Raw genomic sequence first — 18,984 nt, 5'->3', positions numbered from 1 at the left:
GGACAGAAGATTTTAATTTTGATTTTGTTCATCTCTTTCTTCTTTGTGGTTCTGCCAAACTGAAGGCCATGAATGTTTACCTATTTTTTCTTCTAATAAGTTTATAATGATGGATCTTACATTAATGGATTCACAGAAGTTTATAAGGCAGATAAGTCTTAGGAAGATAGGAGAACAAGGGGGTGTGGAATGTTTATAATGAAGGGCCATGCGATCTGATGTGGATCAGGAGAAGTTGAAGGTAGGAGAGGACCTATGAGGAGTGGAAATGTGAGGCAGTGGGCTGGAGAACTGAGAAGTGAGTGAAGTGTTGGTTGGATATGACACATAGGATGTACATGGCTGGCTATTCCGAGAAGCAGAAGTGGCCAGAAAGTAGAGGCTGAGGCTGATTGTTCAGAGTGTATCTGGACAAAGCTAGCTTTGTCAGAGTGGACCAAAAGGTGCTGGAAGAGGTAGGTAGTCAGGGACCTGAGAGGAACCATGTAGATGTGGAAATCACTCAACAGAGTGTGCTTGGAAGAGCATCAGACCTGCAGGAGTACCTTGGCAAGGGGAACAGGTATGCCTGCCACATGGTGTGAGTGTCACAACAAGAGTGTTTTTTTCAGCAGAATTATTTTGACAGTGGTAGTGGGGCATAAGGCAGACAGACCCCCAACTCTGACTAGGAAAGGAAGACATAGACCCCTGTACTTGAGAGTTTTGCGGGTTCTGGTTAAGGTACGGAGGTAAAGGGATGAGCTTGAAGGCAGAGGGCCTGTTGATCACAAATACGGAGCTGGGAGCAAGGGAGGCAATGAGGGTTTGAGTTCTCTCAGGGGATGTTTTCAGAGCGTTGTTGGAATGAAAGTCCAGAAACTCAGGCAGAAAGGATGAGAGGAAGCCTTTAGAAAGGGAAATGAGGCCCAGGGGGCTTGTCTCTTACAAGCACCAAGGACTAGTGGTGAGGCAGTGAGGTGGCTTCTCCTGTTCATGGCTTGAGGGGTCCTGTTCAGTGGGACAGTCTGGGTACAGGGGCAGACAGCAGCTGCTCTGTCATAGTGGCGCTGGGGGCAGGAGCACTGTTGGTTGCTCTGTGCTAGTGCCTGGAACAGCCGTGGGCTTAGAACATTCTTGCCTTTACTTCCTATGTGAGCACGACCTAGAGAGTCACTGCTGGAGGCATGAAGCAGGAGCCCTGAAGAAGCCTCAACTTTCCAAACATGAAGTTTACAGGTCTACTATGTTGTCTTTTAATAGGGCAAAATATCTAATGCTTTTTGTTGATATTATAAAAATAGCAGATATTGTAAGTATTTATTACATTTCAGTTATATATGAGTTATGGAAATAGTATTTGCTCACCTTAAATCGGTTACTTTATTATTATTACTCGTCCTTCTTTGCTACTTGTAACTCTTAAATATGAATGTACACTGTGAAACACAAAAAGGATGTTTCATGGAATGAGAGACTTGAGTTGATTTTTTTTTTTTTTTTAAGATGAATGACCTTCATTTGTCCTGTGGCTTTGTGCTTCTCCTTTGTCAAGGTCCGAGACTTATTTGCCCTTGCTCGAAAGAATGCCCCTTGCATTCTCTTTATTGATGAGATTGATGCAGTGGGAAGGAAAAGAGGGCGAGGCAATTTTGGAGGACAGAGTGAGCAGGAGAACACACTCAACCAACTGCTGGTGGAGATGGATGGTGAGTGGTCAAGCCTTTGGTGTTTTAAATTGCACTTTCTAATTATTTTATATATCTCTAATGTGAAAATTATTATTACAAAACCAAGTTCAAAAAATCAAAATCAAACTTCTTTTTAAATGCTCTTTTACACCAAAACAAATAATAACAAACTATTATGACTGTGTATTTATCTCTTGTGCATTGAATAAGAGATAAATTATGAACATTATAATCTTATTACTAAAATCACCTATGATCCTGGAACATCAGGAAAACTCAGGGATAACCAAGTGTGAATTTGGTGACCAAGTTAAAAAAAAAAAAAAAGATGAATAACCCCTGACCCGCCCACCATCACAGTGCGGCAGTACAGTGCACAATGTAGAGTGGCAGTTGTTTCCTCTTACGTCTTGGGCTGACTGGGAGCTATGGCTTCCTGCTGCTTCCCAGTATTGCACGAGAAGATCAGACTACACAGCACTCGCCCAGGAAAGAGCCAGATCCAAAGTCTGAAGTAACAAAGCCTGTTGCTTTGACACCATTGTAAAGTTGAAAAATCACAAGTTGAGGACCATCACTGTGCTCCTTGACCAAGACAGCAGTTTTTCCATGTTAGTCAGCTTGTCTTTCATTTAGGAAAGTCAATTTCCTGGGCATGCCATATTCCTCCTGCTGGGTTGTTTGTGCAGAAAGAGGAAGCACAGTGCCAGGTATCCAGCTGGCTTGGATGGGAACTAGACACAGCATCAGAATGAGAAAGTAGTGGACGGGGTATGAAGCTCAGTGGTAGAGCACTTGCCTGTTGTGTGCAACGCATGGGTTTGATCCCCAGCACCATAGGAAAAAGAGAAAAAAAAAAAAGGAAAGAAAGTAGATATAGGTTCTGCTCTATTCTGTAGCAGTCAGTTCAAGTTTAGAATGATGAGATCAAATCAGCCCAATAACTCTTTCAATGCTAGTGTCCTAAGAGTTAATGTGTGGGCCAGACATTGAACCTACTAGAACTGAGCATCTCAGTGGGAAGAAGAGATGGGAGATTGAGCTGACATATTTGCCTTCAAATATACAGTTACTTATTCCTGTGGCCCAGGGCGTCACAAAAGTTGACAATATTTCGTAAGTTTCTACTTGAGTAAATTAAAATCTTTGGTAATTTGCCTTTAGAAAATATTTTGAATGTTTCTAACAACAAATGTGTTTGTGGTAATAGATGTGCCAGTTATCATGAGCTGATCTTCACATATTTTATTCATGTATTGAAATGGCACACACCTGTAATCCCAGCAACTCAGGAGGCTGAGACAGAAAATGGCAAGTTCGAGAGTAGCCTCAGCAACTTAGCAAGACTGTCTTGAAAGATAAAATGGGCTGGAGATGTGGCTCAGTGGCAAGTTGCCCCTGGGTTCAATCCATAGTACCAAAAGAAAATACACTACTATACCAAATAAATATGTAGAACTGTATGTCAGTTAAAAATAAATGTTATTATTTTAAAAGAACTCTTAAGTTTAATACATGATTCTTGTTGTTAAGAACAACATGAATATGGGGCTGGGGATGTGGCTCAAGCGGTAGCGCGCTCGCCTCGCGTGTGTGCGACCCGGGTTCAATCCTCAGCACCACATACCAACAAAGATGCTGTGTCCGCCAAGAACTAAAAAATAAATATTAAAAATTCTCTCTCCCCCCCCCCACTCTCTCTTAAAAAAAAAAAAAAAGAACAACATGAATAGTAAGAACAATTCGGGTTTGTGACTCAACCATGTTGGATGTAGCTGGGGCCTTGGGTGCTTATCCTTCTCCACAGATGCACTTGTTCTCTGCCCCATGCTGTTTAATCAATTGCATTTTCACTATCATCTTTTCAGGTTTTAACACAACAACAAACGTCGTCATTTTGGCGGGCACCAACCGACCAGATATCCTGGATCCAGCGCTGATGCGGCCAGGGCGCTTTGACAGGCAGATCTTCATTGGTGAGATGATGTCCACTGGGTTGGTGCTACCATCTGTGGGTTTAGATGTGACTGTCTCACTGTGACTTTTTTCCTTAAAAATAATGTCCAAAGGTCCACCAGACATAAAAGGAAGAGCCTCTATTTTTAAAGTTCATCTCCGACCACTGAAACTGGATAGCACCCTAGAGAAGGAAAAGCTGGCCAGAAAACTGGCCTCTTTAACTCCAGGGTTTTCAGGTGAGTAGAAATAGTCACTGTCCTCTTTCTAGTGCTTTTAAGTCACTGACATGTACCAGTTCACTTGGATGCTCTCATCTTAGGACTTCGTAAGTAATTTTTACGTTTTAATTATGGGAAATTTTGACATAGAATTACAGGAGATAGTATAGTGAGCCTATCAGCACCCATCAGTAGCTTCAGGAAAGGTCACTGGTTCACATCTAGTACCTTACCCACTTCCCTCTGATGGCAGATTTTTTTTTATGGACAAATATTGAAGGAATTATTCCCAAGTGCTTTTTTTTTTAATTCTACTGAGATAAAATTAACATGCCATAATATTCATCAGTTAAATTATATAATTCAGTGGTGTATTAGCTTCGTTGCTTCTGTGACCAGAAGACTTGACAAAAACAATTTGAGGAGTTTATCTGGGGGCTCACAGTTTCAGAGGTCTCAGTCTAGACAGCCAGCTCAGTTGCTCTGGGCCTAGGGTAAGGCAGAACATCATGGCATAAACATGGCTGAGGAAAGCAGCTGGGGACATGGCTCCAGGAAGCAGAGAGAGAGCTCTACTCAACAAGGACAAAATATAATCCCTAAAGGCATACCCCCAGGGACTACCTCCTCTAGCCACACCCCTCCTTCAGTCTCTGTAGATTTCTTATTCTGGACATTTTGTGTGACTAGAGTTACATGACATGTTGCCTAGTTTGTGTTTACTTGGCACACTGTTTTCATGGTTCATCCATGCTTATAGCAGATATCAGAATTGCATTTCTTTTTATGACCAAATAGTATTTCATTGTGTGGATAGTCCGCATCTTGCTTGTTCATTCATCAGTTGATGGATTTTTAAGTGGTTTCCATCTCTAAGCTCTTATATCATTCATCTAAAGATGTTTGTGTGGGTTTATATTTTCATTTCTCTTGGTTATGTACTTAGGATTGGGAAGTCTGCTTAACTTTTTGAGGAACTACTGGACTGTTTTCCAAAGTTATATTATATTACCATGTTATATTCTCACCAGCTGGTTTCTCCACTTCCTCATCAGTACTTATCCACATTTGATTATAATCATCCTAGTATGTGTGCAGTGGTATCTCATTTAGGTTTTGATTTGCATTTGCCAGGTGACTAATGATATTGAGTATCTTTTCATGTGCTTATTCTAAGAAATCTTTAGTGTAAGATAAGATTTCTTTTTTTTCTCATTCTCTTTCTCCCTCCTTCCAAACTCAAAATGAAATGAAAAGTAACGTATGAGAATTATGAGAATATAACTGTATGGTCAGAAGATAGTCATCTTGAATATCCCAGGAATCCTAATTACTTATTCCTTGTCTTTGGAATTAAATTTGTAATGTCTTAATATTTATTTATTGAGCACATATATTGTGCTGTAGCTCATTCATGTTACTATATATATATGTATTTGAAAAATTGATTTAAAGGCACTTAATAATCTCAAAAGCATTTGGCATGGGCATTTTGACATATGCTTATAATCCCAGGGACTTGGGAGGCCGAGGCAGAAGAATTGCAACTTAGCCAGCTTCAGCAACTTAGCAAGGCCCTAAGCAACCGAATGAGACCCTGTATCAAAATGAAAAAGGGTGGGGATGTGGTTCAGTGGTTAGGCTCCCTGGGTTCAGTCCCTGTAACCCAAAAAAAAGAAAAAAGAAAAAAAAAAAAACATTTGGCATGCTTTCCAAAATGTTTACATTTAGTTGTTTGCGTGAATGTTTTGATGCTTATCTTTATCATTTTATGCTACCTAATAGGCACATAAGTCATCTTCCCAGCAGAAATGGTGAAACTAAATACTGTCTTAGTTTATTGTTATGTAGCTTTATGGCCTATAGTATAATAATTGTCTGTAATTATTTATTCACTACTAATGTGTATATATCATTTTGGAGAGCCTAGATTGTATCAGGCCAGTACTAAGTACTAGAATAGCTTGGAGTTATGAATAAAACTGAGCTATATTTTCAACTAAAACCCTTAGCCAGTCCACTGCTGACTGAGAGGTTAACTCGGTTTATGTTGGTGGGTCAGCTGTTCTCCATGCTCATTTTGTAGGAGCTGATGTTGCCAATGTCTGTAACGAGGCTGCTTTGATCGCTGCAAGACACCTCTCTGATTCTATAAATGAGAAACACTTTGAACAAGCAATTGAGCGAGTGATTGGTGGTAAGGCAACTGAAGACGTCTGTCTCGGGCCAGAAGGCTGGTACAACAAATATGAGGCCAGCAGGTTCTGTTTTGGCAAAACTAGAAGCAAAGAAAGTGTCTCCAGTGCCTGTGTGAGGTCTGCTCTGTGCATTCTTTATAATAAGACAACATACGGAGAAAACAAAAAACCCTGTGATACATTATGGGGAAAAGACTTTGTTTATTCAGATGAGCAAGAAGTATTTATCAGGGCTTGGTATGGCTCAGTGATAGAGCACCTGCTCAGCATGCACAAGGCCCAGGGTTCAACCTGAAGCCCTGCAAAAAGAAGAAGAAAAGCAGTTATGGAAAACAGAGGGCTTGTGAATTCACCCTTTATAACTTTGACCCTGACAGCTCTGTAGAATACATTTGTCTTGGGTTGTGTCATTGTGGACTTTTTTTTTTTTAATCTTTTAATCTCCTTAATATGTTATCAGTTGAGAAACTGTCTCAGATGAATTATTTTGAGCACAGCAGAACTACTTCTGCCACAGTGCAGTGGTTTGCATTAATAAAACTATGTAACATAAGGTTTTACACCACAGGAGTACAAAGGGAGGTTCAGCACTCCCTCTCTTCAGGCCCAAGAAGAATCATGCTTAGACTGCAGGTCCTTCCTGTATTCCATAGTTCACCTGGGCTCCAACATGGGCTCTTCTAGACTCTGTCCCTGGGGTTACCTTCTCTGCTCTGTTCTACTTTGTTGGCTAACTCTTTAATCCCATGGGTTTCTGGGTAGTATAATGGGTGCATTGGTCTAGCCAGCTCTGGGTAGGTATTTCTAGCTCTATAACTAGCTCAGCACTTTTTTTTTTTATCATCTCCCTTCCATTAGGAAGAGACTCCAATTGGTCTCTTGTGGCAAGCATCATTATTTACCCATGACTTAATGATCCTGAATACTCAAGAGTAAGCATGATAATCTTTCCAGAGTTCTTTCTTTTCTACCAGTTTTATTTTATTTTAACCTAACTACTGAATTTTATTTTACATTTCTGTTTATTTCCCCAAACAGGATATGTGGCCTAAAAGAGTGGGAGAGTTAGGATGTAGGGGGCCTGGATAGTGAATGCATTTTTGCTATAGTTGGATACTTCAAACTTGATCCCTAATTCTTGATTAAGAATTTTTGAATTGTTATGGGAAGTCTTCAAAGTACATTTTACTTTAAAAAGGAGTGCATAGCATTTTATAACTGTGTTTTAATGTCATTGTCCCTAAATTAGTTGTTTAGGATTTTTTGTTATTATTTTGTTAGGCCTGGAGAAAAAAACCCAGGTTCTGCAGCCCGAGGAGAAGAAGACAGTGGCGTACCATGAAGCAGGTCATGCGGTTGCTGGCTGGTATCTGGAGCATGCAGACCCTCTCTTAAAGGTGAAGCAGTGTGTGCTGGACAGTGCTGGCCAGCTCAGCATACGAGCAGTGACTTAGAGGGAGTTTCACTAACACAAAGGATATGTAGGATGTGTCACTTTAAAAGAATTTGGCAAAAACTAGTAGTGGCTGAATGAGGTGGTTACACAAACCCTGCTGTAGCTATAAAAGTTGAACAGAAAACTATTTAAAGGGACTGGAAAATGTCCAAAAGTAGAACAGAGCTGGGTCTGGTGGCGCATACCTATAATCTCAGTGACTTGGGCAGCTGAGGCAGGAGGATTGCAAGTTTGATGCCAGCATCAGCAACTTAGCTAGATCCTATCTCAAAATATTAAAAAGTGAAAAAAAATGAAAATAGAAACATTCAATTAAAAAATAGTAAATAAAAATTTAACTGCATTTTTCAAGAACATCCCCAAACACGAAATATACAAGGATAAAGTTAAGAAAATATTTGTATGACCTATACACTGAAGTAATAAACCCAACCCAAATAAAAACAGAGTGTTTATGGGATGTTATGTCAGCTCTCCTCACGTTCCTCTGTGGTTTTAGTGTCATCACATCATAATTATAGTAGAATATTTTTGGGAAATTGTGAAGCTGAATCTAAAATTGTTTGGAAATACTGATATACTGTAATAGCTAAAGCAGTTAAGTTGAAGTGGTTTACTACCTGATTTCAAGCCTATACACAGCTGCAGTAATGAAGACTTGCTTTCTGGGGAGAGGACCAGTGCAGAGATAGTGGATAGAACATAGGCAGAGAGACCCACACATATTTGGTTAATGGATTTTCAAAAGAAGTGTCAACATGATTCAAGGGAGGAAAGGTTTTCTTATCAACAGATGTTTCTGGTAACTCAGTGTTCATCTGAGAAACTTGAATATTGATCCTTATATCATAAGCAAAAGTGCGTTTGAAATAGATCACAAAAGCTAAAACTAAACCAGACATGTGGCATATGCCTATAATCCCAATTACTTGGGAGGTTGAGGCAGGAAGATCCCAAGTTAAAGACCCATCTCAGCAACTTACCAAGAGTGTCTCAAAAACTAAAATGGGCTGGGGATGCTGCTCAGTGGTAGTATAGTGCCTTCAGTTTGGCCCCTACAGTTACCCCTGCCCCAACCTCACCAAAAAAAAAAAAAAAAGCTAAAACTTATAGAAGAAAACAGTAAAAATCTTTGTGGCACAAAAAGAGTGAACTACAAAAGAAAAAGTTGATAAGTGGAATCTCACTAAAATTTAAAACTGTCTTCAAAAGACACCATGAAGAAAATTGAATGAATACTTGTATTTTATATTATATATCTATACATGTATATATATTTATATACATACATACCTATGTGGCAGAGAACTTGTATCTGGAATATGTAAATAACTCTTAAAACTCAATAAGAAAACCAGCAACCCTGTAAAACAGTGGGTAAAAGATTTGAATATATGGTTCACTGAAAGCATTTCATAAATGGGCATTAAGCACATAAAAAGCATCTTACTCATCAGGAAACTGCAGATTAAACTGCAGAGCAATACCACAGGAATGGGTGCAATTTGGAAAAGGAGTCCCCTAGTGGCAGTAAGGTGTAGAGCAGCGGAGCCCTCTTGCATTGCCACAGGAATGAAGCACGGGTGGCCATACATTTTGGTATTTTCTCATAAAGCTAAACAAGAGAAATTAAAACATGTCCAAATGAAGACTATTATAGCTTTATTTGTATCAGCAAATTAAAAACAACACTGATGTGCTCCAAGAGTGCAGTGGGTATGTGATCTGTTTACACATGGAATGCTGCACAGCATTGAAAACAGGTGAACTGTCCACATACAACAGTATGAATGAGTATCAGACACAGGAAAGAAACCAGACTGAATCACATGGTACAGGATGGCATTTACATGCAGTTGCCTGGGGCTGGGTGTGGAGGATCAACTGGGGAAGAGTGCAAGGGAATTGGGTAGGATAATGTTTTGTGATTTCATTGGGGTTGAAAGTTATGTTCAGCAAAACTCACAACTTTATACTTAAAAGTAGGTGCAGTTTTCTGTATAGAAAGCATCCCTCAACCAAACTGTTTTTTTAAATTTAGAAGAATTATTCAACCGCAAAAAGAAGAGTAGGGAAGAAAACAAAGGCTGCTGAGTGTCTTGGCCTGGCCATCCCCTCTACTCTGAGGGCCATGGCAGTGATCAGCAGTCGCAGTCTCCAAGAAGAGTCACCAAGCCCACTAGGCACCTTTCATCTCGACTTGAGTGGTTTGGGCTGGGGTTGTGAGCTCAGCAGTAGAGCACTTGCCTAGCAAGTGTGAGGCCCTGGGTTCGATCCTCAGCACCACATATAAATAAATAAAATAAATGTGTAAGGCCAGCCTCGACCTAAAGGAGGCAAAAAAAAAGATTGAGTGGTTCATTTGAGTTTCACAGAAAGTCAGGAAAAGTTTTCTAGAACTTTCCCAGGTTCAGGTACCGATCTTTCTCACCAAGGCTGAATCATTCAATGTTGCACTTGCTTTTCAGCTTTTCATTGGTGAGTTTGTCTGACTAGACACACACTTTGCTTGGGTTGACACTTGGTAGTGGGTTTCTCTACCAAGGAGCATTTTGTGATTTGTTCTCACCAGGTTTCCATCATCCCCCGTGGCAAAGGATTGGGCTATGCTCAGTACCTGCCCAAGGAGCAATACCTATACACCAAGGAGCAGCTCTTGGACAGGATGTGCATGACTTTAGGCGGTCGTGTCTCTGAAGAGATCTTCTTTGGAAGAATCACAACTGGTGCCCAGGATGACCTGAGGAAAGTCACTCAGAGTGCTTACGCCCAAGTGAGTACGTGAAGCAGGGCTGATGGTCACGAATGGCTCTGAAACAGCATGGTCAAGTTTTGGTGGCCTAGCTTTTACAGCAAGTCTGTTCCAGAAATGGCCCGTTTTCTCATCCCAGAGTGTTAAGGCTTATGTCCTAGGATACTGCCCATAAAGCGCAGGTCCAAAGTAAGGTTAACTTGAAACCTGTGGTCCCACAGGAGGGCCCCTCCTGGATTTGCCGTCTCTGCATGCCTATCCCTCATCACTGACTCTAGCAGTCACCTCCCCTGACTCGTCAGGATCAGTTCCTGTTTTCTTTGAAAATATTTACCACTGGAGCCCACATCCTCAAACAGTAGAGTTCGTTGCCTTTGAATTTGATATGGATGACTTCCTTTGAGAACTCCTCTTATTTGTGAGGTGACTTTTCTTTGTTGTGTGTCTGTCACTTTCTCTATTTTTTTTTTTTATATTAGTTATTTTTAAATTTTTCTTGAGGATGCAGTGCTACACGCCTATAATTCCAGCTACTCAGGAGGCAGAGACAAGAGGATTGCAAGCTGAGGTCAGCCTGGGAAATTTAGTGAGACCCTATCAAAATAAAAAGGCTGGGGATGTGATTCAGAGGTACAGCACTCCTGGGTTCAGTCCCCAGTGCTACAAAAATAATGATGATAATTTTTTTCTCTTCTTGTGCATTCTGGCACTTTGTCTGAGGTTTTCTAACATGAAGTTCTTTTGTGTTTTCTGTCATTTTTCTGACTTCTTGCAGCTGTTTTTAGAATGGAGGTCACAGGTTCTTCTGTGTCATGGACTGGTTATTTCATCCCACTCATATTTTCTGTGAGATGCTTTCTATGTCTTATTCTTTCTTTTCTCAGGGTAACTTTATTCAGGATTTTTTTCCATTGCCCGTTTTTACATGAAATCTGTCTTCCTGACCTAAGTGGGGGGAGGTCAGGCTGTGGCTTTGAGTCCCTCCCTTGTATGTGTGCCGTGGTACAACCATGCTTTCCTGCTTGCTGAGCTCTATTCTGGCTCCCACTTCGATTAGGGCCTTTTCTCTTCTAGTCATTTTGGATCTTACTTCCAGAAGCTGCTTCATGTGGTGCTGACTAGTTTGGTGGACTCCTACAGCTCACACTGAGCCTCCTTACACTGCCCCCATAGCCTTGTTCTGTGTACACTTGTGTGTGGCACGGGAAAATGCCAGCGTCCCTCTACTGTCACCTATTCTCAGGTTGGCACATGGCTCTTCCCCTGGTGAACCTGTTAGCAACATGGGGTGCAGCTCCTCGGGTCCTCCTGGCTTCTCTTTCTCTTCTGTTTTTTGGGGTACCAGGGATTAAACCCAGTGGCACTGGACCATTGAGCTACATCCCCAGTCCTTTTATTTTGAGACAAGGTCTTCCTAAATTGTTTAGAGCCTCGCTAAATTACTGAGACTGGTTTGAACTTGCCATACCCCTGCCTCGGCTTCCTTAGCTGCTGGGGTGACAGGTGTGCACCACCACACCTGGCTTCCTTCTGGCTTTTCAACTTCCCTCATAGACATGGTGATAACACAGAGGCCTCAGAGGTCTTAGGATCTGGCCCCACTTGTTTGTCCCCTTGTTGTGTTGTGGGTGTGGTCTGTGTGTTTCTAGTTGTGTGCTCCTGGTGAGTTTAAAGCACAAAACCCTTCCTGCCACCATCTGCTTGAAACATCCTGTCCATTTTGCCAACTTGAAGCCACTGCATGGGTTTTGCCAGGCTACAGAGTAATGATTTGTAACCACCACTGGTCATGTGTTATTTTTCAGATTGTTCAGTTTGGCATGAATGAAAAGGTGGGGCAGATCTCCTTTGACCTCCCACGTCAGGGCGACATGGTATTAGAGAAGCCCTACAGTGAAGCCACCGCCAGGCTCATAGACGATGAGGTGCGGGTGCTGATTAATGATGCCTATAAAAGAACCGTCGCCCTCCTCACAGAGAAGAAAGCCGAGGTGGAGAAGGTAGGCACCAGTCTTACAGGCAGTCTCCACACTATCCTGCAGTGAAAGGTCCAGCTGGTGTCCAGTCCTGAGAAGCCCCTCCCTCTGGCTCCCCCTGGGGCTCATTCATGCTGATGCTCAGGGTTTGCCATCTCTAGGAGGTGCATGGTGGGACCAGAGGCTTGCACCATCCCAGCTCTCTTGGGCAGACACTTCACCAGTACTCCTAAGAAGCACACCTGCCTAATTGGAATTTATCTTTGTTTTTCACCTCTTGAGTAAATAGGTAGTGAGAAATGAAAGAATTAGACCAACTAGGCAGGTGGGAATGGAACATGAAAATTATATTGTCTTGGTCATGGCCTCCACAGATGAACATGCTTTGATTTTCAGCGTTGTACCTCATCTGATGGCACCTACTGAAGGGAGGGCCCTTTCTGAACTCAGTGGGTTTCTTGCATTCAGTAACCTCTTAAATATTCAGAATCCATACAACCAAAACTAGAATTTTTTGTTCTTTGTACATACCACACACTCATAAGAAAAACACAACTGAAAAAGCCTCTTGTAAGGACTGATGCAAACAAAAACATTGTTTTGGGGGGAGTTTTTTGTTGTTGTTTTTGTTTTGTTTTGTTTTGTTTTGGTACCAGGGATTGAATTCAGGGTCATTCAACCACTGAGCCACATCCCCAGCCCTATTGTATTTTATTTAGAGAGAAGGTCTCACTGAATTACTTAGTGCCTCACCATTGCTGAGGCTTTGAACTCATGATCCTCCTGCCTCAGCCTCCTAAGCTGCTGGGATTACAGGTGTGCACCACTGCTCCCAGCCAATAAAAACAAGATATGCTGTTCAATAAAGGGGTCTTCAGAGAAGCCAGTTACAAGACTGTCCCTTGTGAGGTGATTCCAAAAATCATACCATCTGTCACAGATGTGCAGTGTACTTGGAGGGTGAGCAGTGTCCTTGAGACAGGAAGCAGCAGGGCCTGAGAAAGGAGGTCAGCATGGGCAGAGTGGCCCAGGAAGCTCTGCAGAAGCCAGGGCCTGAGTTGTGTCTTGAAGAATAATCAGGTCACAGTGGAGGAGAAGGCAGGAGGAACAGGCCCCAGGGAGGGCAGGCTTGGGCCTGTGTGGTGCAGTCACAGCACAAGGCCCTCCAGAGCCAGCAGAAAATGGAGAAAACAGCTTTAGAAATACAAGTGCCCTTAAAACTAACCAAACCCAGCCCCCATGTTTTCTAGAAGTTCCTAAAGAATTTTCAGCAGGAATGATTAAAACTGCCAACTCGATAAGGTGGAAAGGCGAGAGCAAGCTGCTCAGGCAGCTAGCTGCAAGGGGGCCTGATGCTCTTCAGATGGCACTGGGGATGGTGGCAGAAATCAAAGGTACAGGCAGGCCTGTTATTTACAGAGAATGGAAGAGAAGAAGCCCTCAGAGGCTCCAAGGCACTACCTAGCAGCAGCCTAGGGAAGGGCAGGAGGAGAGGTGGGAGCAGGGTTCAGTCTCCCCACCCAGGACCAGAGCAACACGCTGTGCAGGTGCAAGTGGAGGTGGATGGGAGGTCCACACTGAGGGACAGAAGTTGTTGAACAAGGAGGTGAGCTATAGAAGCGGAAGGAGAGGGCTCACAGTAGGTCACTGGCTCTATGGGGTTACACACTCATGTCCACAGGACTAGAGAGAGAGGATTCCGCGCACCCACAGTAGATGCTCAAAGAGGTCCCAGAAATTTAACCCAGTTATCTTACCCTTCCATGTTTGCTGGGATTTATAAAAAGGAAAATTAATGGAACCCAGGATCTTGAAGTTCTCCACAGAGTTTTGAAATATTTTCTGGCTACTCAGAGAAAATTAAATATATTAAGAAGATGTTGAGCCAGCAAGAGAAGTCTACTGAGAGCAAAGGGCTGGGCCTTGCTTCTGCAGCCAGTGCCTCTAAACCCGAACCTCAGGAGTTGGGCAAGGCAATGTCTGCCCCCGTGTCAGGGGGGAGGAGGGTGGGCAGGCAGCATTTGCCCAGCATCTTGTGCACCAGGCACTGCTTTCTTTCTTTTTTATATATTTATTTATTTGTTTTGGTACTAGGTATGGAGCCCAAGGGTGCTCTGCCTCTGAACCACATCCCCAGCCCTTTTTATTTCTTATTTGAGACAGGGTCTTGCCAAGTTACTGAGGCTGGCCTCAAACTTGCCATTCTGCTGCCTTAGCCTTAGAGGAGTTGCTGAGATTGCAGGTGTGCATGACTGTGCCTGACTTGGTTGTCTTCATTGGGTTTTGTTTGTTTTGTAGGGTCTTTCGTTATGTTTTTTGCCATGCTGGGGATGGAACCCTGGGCCCCATGCATGCTGGGCAAGCACATACCACTGAGCTACGTTCCCAGTCCTCTTGATTGTTTTTTCGTAGCTCACTCCATTTCTCTCCTTTCTTCTAATCTGATCCCTCCACAAAACCACTGTTACTTTCTACATATCCTTTGAGAATATTATATTTCTTTGTGTGTAGAAGCACATTAAAAGGAAAACTTGGACAAAAGAAGTTTGAGCCAAAAAAAGAAAAAAATCATAAATCCAGCAGTGCTCAAAATCAGAAGATTTTGCAGAAGATATTTAGAGAGCTTTGGAGCCAAACCCTGAAGCAGAGTAGAGAAGCTGCTTGATTGGCTCCTGCTAAGCCTTTACCTTTTTTGGGTATGGTGTAATAGGAAGTCCCAAGTTATATAACTAACAGGTTGCTTGGCTGTGATTAGTTGAAGCGCCATTTAAAATCAGCTACAGAGAATGCTGTTAAGGAAATTTCAGTTCGCTTGTGTGTGAGTTATACGTGAGAAACAACCCCAAGCTAATGGCCTCCAAGACAGCACATAAAAAAAATATATTATTATTTGCTTTGAAAAGCAAACCTAGTGTAATCTCAGCTACTTGGAGATTGCAAGTTTGAACCCAACTTGGAAAACTTAGCCAGATCCTATCTCAAAAATGAAAAGGGCTGGGCTGGGGATGTGGCTCAAGTGGTAGCGCACTCGCCTGGCATACGCAAGACACTGAGTTCGATCCTCAACACCACATAAAGATAAAATAAAGATACTGTGTCCAGCTAAAACTAAAAAAATAAGTATTTAAAAAAAATAAAAAGGGCTGGAGATGCAGCTCAGTGGCAGAACACCCGTGAGTTCAATCCCCAGTGAAACGAAAATTAACCAAGAGAGCCCTTCAGAAGCATGTAGTCATTTATCCTGCAGATGTGCCCATGTGTGCCCTCTCGCTCAGGAGGGAACTGTTATTTCACGTATTCTACACATCTTACTCTAATGTCATGTGACCTTATTTATAAGACATCTTTCCCATTTATCTTAGATCCTTTCTTGGGGTAAGGTCAGCTATAAATAAAAACGTTAGTTTTGAATAGTGCTTGCTAAATAACTGTACTTAATGGAAGTTGTTCATATTTCAGGTTGCTCTTCTATTGTTAGAAAAAGAAGTATTAGATAAAAATGATATGGTTGAACTTCTGGGCCCTAGACCATTTGCAGAAAAGTCTACATATGAAGAATTTGTGGAAGGCACTGGCAGCTTGGATGAAGACACTTCTCTTCCTGAGGGCCTGAAGGACTGGAACAAGGAGCGAGAAAAGGAGAAAGAGGAGCCCTCCAGCGAGAAAGTCGCCACCCAGATGCAAGGGTGGAGACCGTTTTAGTGTTAGTGTATGGGCCTGTGGGTTTCGATTTGCACATTGTTCCAGCCCTGGCTTTCAGAAGAGTTACAGCACTGTTCAGTGGATACAGCCAGCTGCTGAGCCAGCAGCCGACCCAACTGGAAGTGTGGGTGGAGGGGCACCCCAGCCTCTCCTTAGAAGGTCGGGGAGATCACTGTGCCATGGCCTCTCTGCCTCCAGGCCAGTCCCTGGTACACCAACAGCAAGCCAGGCAGGAGGCATCTGTGGGATCTCCACAACGAGGGAAGAGGAGATTCTTCTCTTTTCGTCACCCATTCTTCATTCCTGTTTCTCTTGAGTTTCTTTCTGCAGATGGACTTGTGAAATTAAATTGGAGTACTGATAAGATTTTGATTTGACTTAATATTTTGAAAACTTGATCGAGATCACTTGTTGCTTTTTAACAGAATGTTTTTTCTATAGAGAACTGTAACATATTTAAAAATGTGAATGTATTATATAAATATGGCTTCGTTACACCAAAAATAAAATGTAAACACTGTATTTTTTTCCTGAATGCACAAAGATCACTGTTTATGTTTTGGTTACTTTTAGAAAACATGACAAGAAATCAAATGTACTTATGTTTTAGAGGGTGATTCTTCACAATGTCTCACTGTCCTCGTCAGTTCCCACAGAGGTCTGGATTTGTGTCCCAGGATGATACATGTTGGTTCCCAAAGTTGGTCTTTGAGAGGATGAATGATAAGCCCTGTTGGTCGGGGTCATCATGAACAGGTGGGGGTCACACATCTCAGTCTAGAAGTTGGTGTGGCTGGTCGTCTGTCCCTAACCACGCCTTGTTTTCAAAAAGGTGACAGTGGATCTGGACCCCCCCAGGATGCCTCAGGAGTGGTCTGTTTAATAATTGCTACTTGCTATCAGAAAGCTTAAGTGTATGGTTCCTGAAAACTGCAAGTTTGCAAACCTAGATCAAAATTCTTACAGAAGATGGCGTGAGGAAGACTTAACTGTCTTCAGATGCTGTTATTTGGACTTGTGAGGCACCAAACACTGGTGCATTTGTAAGTATTTCTTTTTTAGCTGCCTCCTTTAATGCTGTTCCAGCTTGCTTTGTGTGACATTGAAGCAGTGAGAACGGTGACTTTTCGATCTGGTGGCATCCCTATAGCAGCCCTACACTGGGGGTAGGCCACAGAAGCAGCCTTGTGTACTCCACAGACCCACATTACAAAACGGGAGCCTCCATACCTGGCTGGCTCTCTACCTGCACCTGTCGTGCCTGGTGACCTGCAAAAGGAATGGGCTTTCCAGCTCCTTCCCTCCTTGTGTGCTTTTGAGAGGTAGCCAGGCTGTAAAGACCACTTGGGCACAAGGGTGGGCCTATTCCCCTGCCCAGCAGAACCACTGTAAAGAGAGGTACAAGGTTGACAGGCCTCAGCTGTGAGTCCTCCTGGTCTGGGCAGGGCGAGTAGTACCCTATGAGTGAGGCTTGGCTCAGTAAGGAAAGTTACATTAGTCACATGGCATTTTTAGTGAGGGAAAGCATGCTAAGGCTCTGGGTCTTGGCCAGCCAGTGTGGCCTCCATACCTATTTTGCCCTGCCCAGGTGGATGAGGAAGGACGAGGTATGGAAAGGGTCACCTGTGTGGCACAGGTGGAGCCTGACCCACTGTTGGGACTCACAGTCATCTTAATCTCCTTAGTCAAAGCAGTGTCTTCTAGGATAGATATGAGTGGTGAGGTGGTAGATTACTGTTGTCTGTTGTCTCACAAGAGATTAGATTTCTGCAGATGAGAACTGCACACCTTGGGTCACACTGCTGTATTCAGTGATTAACTTTCTATCTGCCCAAGGCTGGGGCATAACAAAGCAAAGTTACTGAAGGACTGGTGTCTCAAGAGCATGGGCGTTCTGGTTAAGCTGGGGGGGAATACTGGCTTTCAGTTCCAAATAATGCTTCGTCTCATTCTGTCAAAGTTCAGAGGGGTATCTGCTCAACATGGTTACTCGGGGACTAGATGAATGAGTGGGAAGGATCAAGGCTGCTGTGAGGAAGGCAGAGCCAGCAGGTGGGCACTGGCTTGAATGTTTTCACCTGGGAGTGACACCATGCTCACTAGGTCTGAAGCAAAGCCACACGCAGTTGCTGCTAACCTTAGAAGGGTCAAAAGGATTAAACCAGAAGTACTAGTGAACAACAGCAAGGTCTATCAATTACCAGTAAAGCTCACCTGTCAAGTCCTATGGCATTTGCCTCTTTTTCAGAGAATGAATGCAGGAGTGCTCTACCACTAAACCACATCCTAGCCCTATTTATTTTGAGACAGGGTTTCACCAAGTTGCTATGACTGGCTTTGAATCTGTGATCCTCCTGCTTCTACCTCCTAAGCCACTGGGATTACAGGTGTGCGTCACCACACCCAGCTGGATTTGGCTTTAAGACTTTCCACAGAAATTGTGGAAACCAAGAAGTGGGGAAAGCCCCTCCCTCTCCAAGCTGGGCCTGGTTCCAGCCCCCAGCCCCCAGCCTCAATGCTGGTGGAAGAAAACATGGCAGCTCTGAGGAGCTGGGTGCTTCCACTTGCCAGTGGGCTTTTCTGGCAAGAAAGCTGGGAGCCTGCAGCCCAGAATCTGACAGCTGAGATGAAAGATTCTGTAGGACTTAATGGGGACTGTAAACAGCCGAGAAGCTGGAAGCGTGGTCATTGGTAGAGGGCTTGCCCCAAGGGCAAGGCTCTGGGTTCCATCCCCAGAGCTGCAGAAACAAACGGGCAGAAGGGCTTTCATTTATGTCTGCACTACTTCCAAGCTCAGGAACAATGTGATTGCCACCCTTTGAAGTCTCCAGTTTTAAAAAGGCCCCAGTGTTCCTTTAGTGAGCTGGGTGCAGTGCACCCCAGGGAAAGACCAGTGGCCCACCTTGCCATTGTAACCATGCAAAGTAACTTTCTGTTGCACAGGGCTGGATGCCACAACAGAATAGGTTTTATTATGACTAGATTGTTTCAAAGTTCCATACTGTATATTCAAACAAGGCAACACTGCAAGCTCCAATGTTCATCAGGAAGGA

At 43.1% G+C, this 18,984-nt stretch overlaps 1 protein-coding gene across 1 annotated transcript in view; it reads left to right on the top strand.

The window, feature by feature from the left end:
• The window catches only part of AFG3L2 (AFG3 like matrix AAA peptidase subunit 2), a 44,066-nt gene extending 27,613 nt beyond the window's left edge, over positions 1 to 16,453 (top strand). Inside the window, exons 10-17 of the mRNA XM_081262913.1 lie at positions 1,535 to 1,688; positions 3,539 to 3,646; positions 3,740 to 3,865; positions 5,934 to 6,044; positions 7,327 to 7,442; positions 10,074 to 10,274; positions 12,059 to 12,253; positions 15,689 to 16,453. Of these exons, the coding sequence (XP_081119039.1) occupies positions 1,535 to 1,688; positions 3,539 to 3,646; positions 3,740 to 3,865; positions 5,934 to 6,044; positions 7,327 to 7,442; positions 10,074 to 10,274; positions 12,059 to 12,253; positions 15,689 to 15,931 (1,254 nt within the window). The 3' untranslated portion in view covers positions 15,932 to 16,453. The remainder of the gene's footprint in view (positions 1 to 1,534; positions 1,689 to 3,538; positions 3,647 to 3,739; positions 3,866 to 5,933; positions 6,045 to 7,326; positions 7,443 to 10,073; positions 10,275 to 12,058; positions 12,254 to 15,688) is intronic.
• Positions 16,454 to 18,984: the final 2,531 nt, after the last annotated feature.

The sequence above is a fragment of the Spermophilus citellus genome (assembly GCF_964194105.1).
Source record: "Spermophilus citellus genome assembly, chromosome: 12".
Taxonomy (NCBI): Eukaryota; Metazoa; Chordata; class Mammalia; order Rodentia; family Sciuridae; genus Spermophilus; species Spermophilus citellus.
Note: the sequence above shows the minus strand (reverse complement) of the source record. Positions and strands in the feature narration are given on the sequence as shown.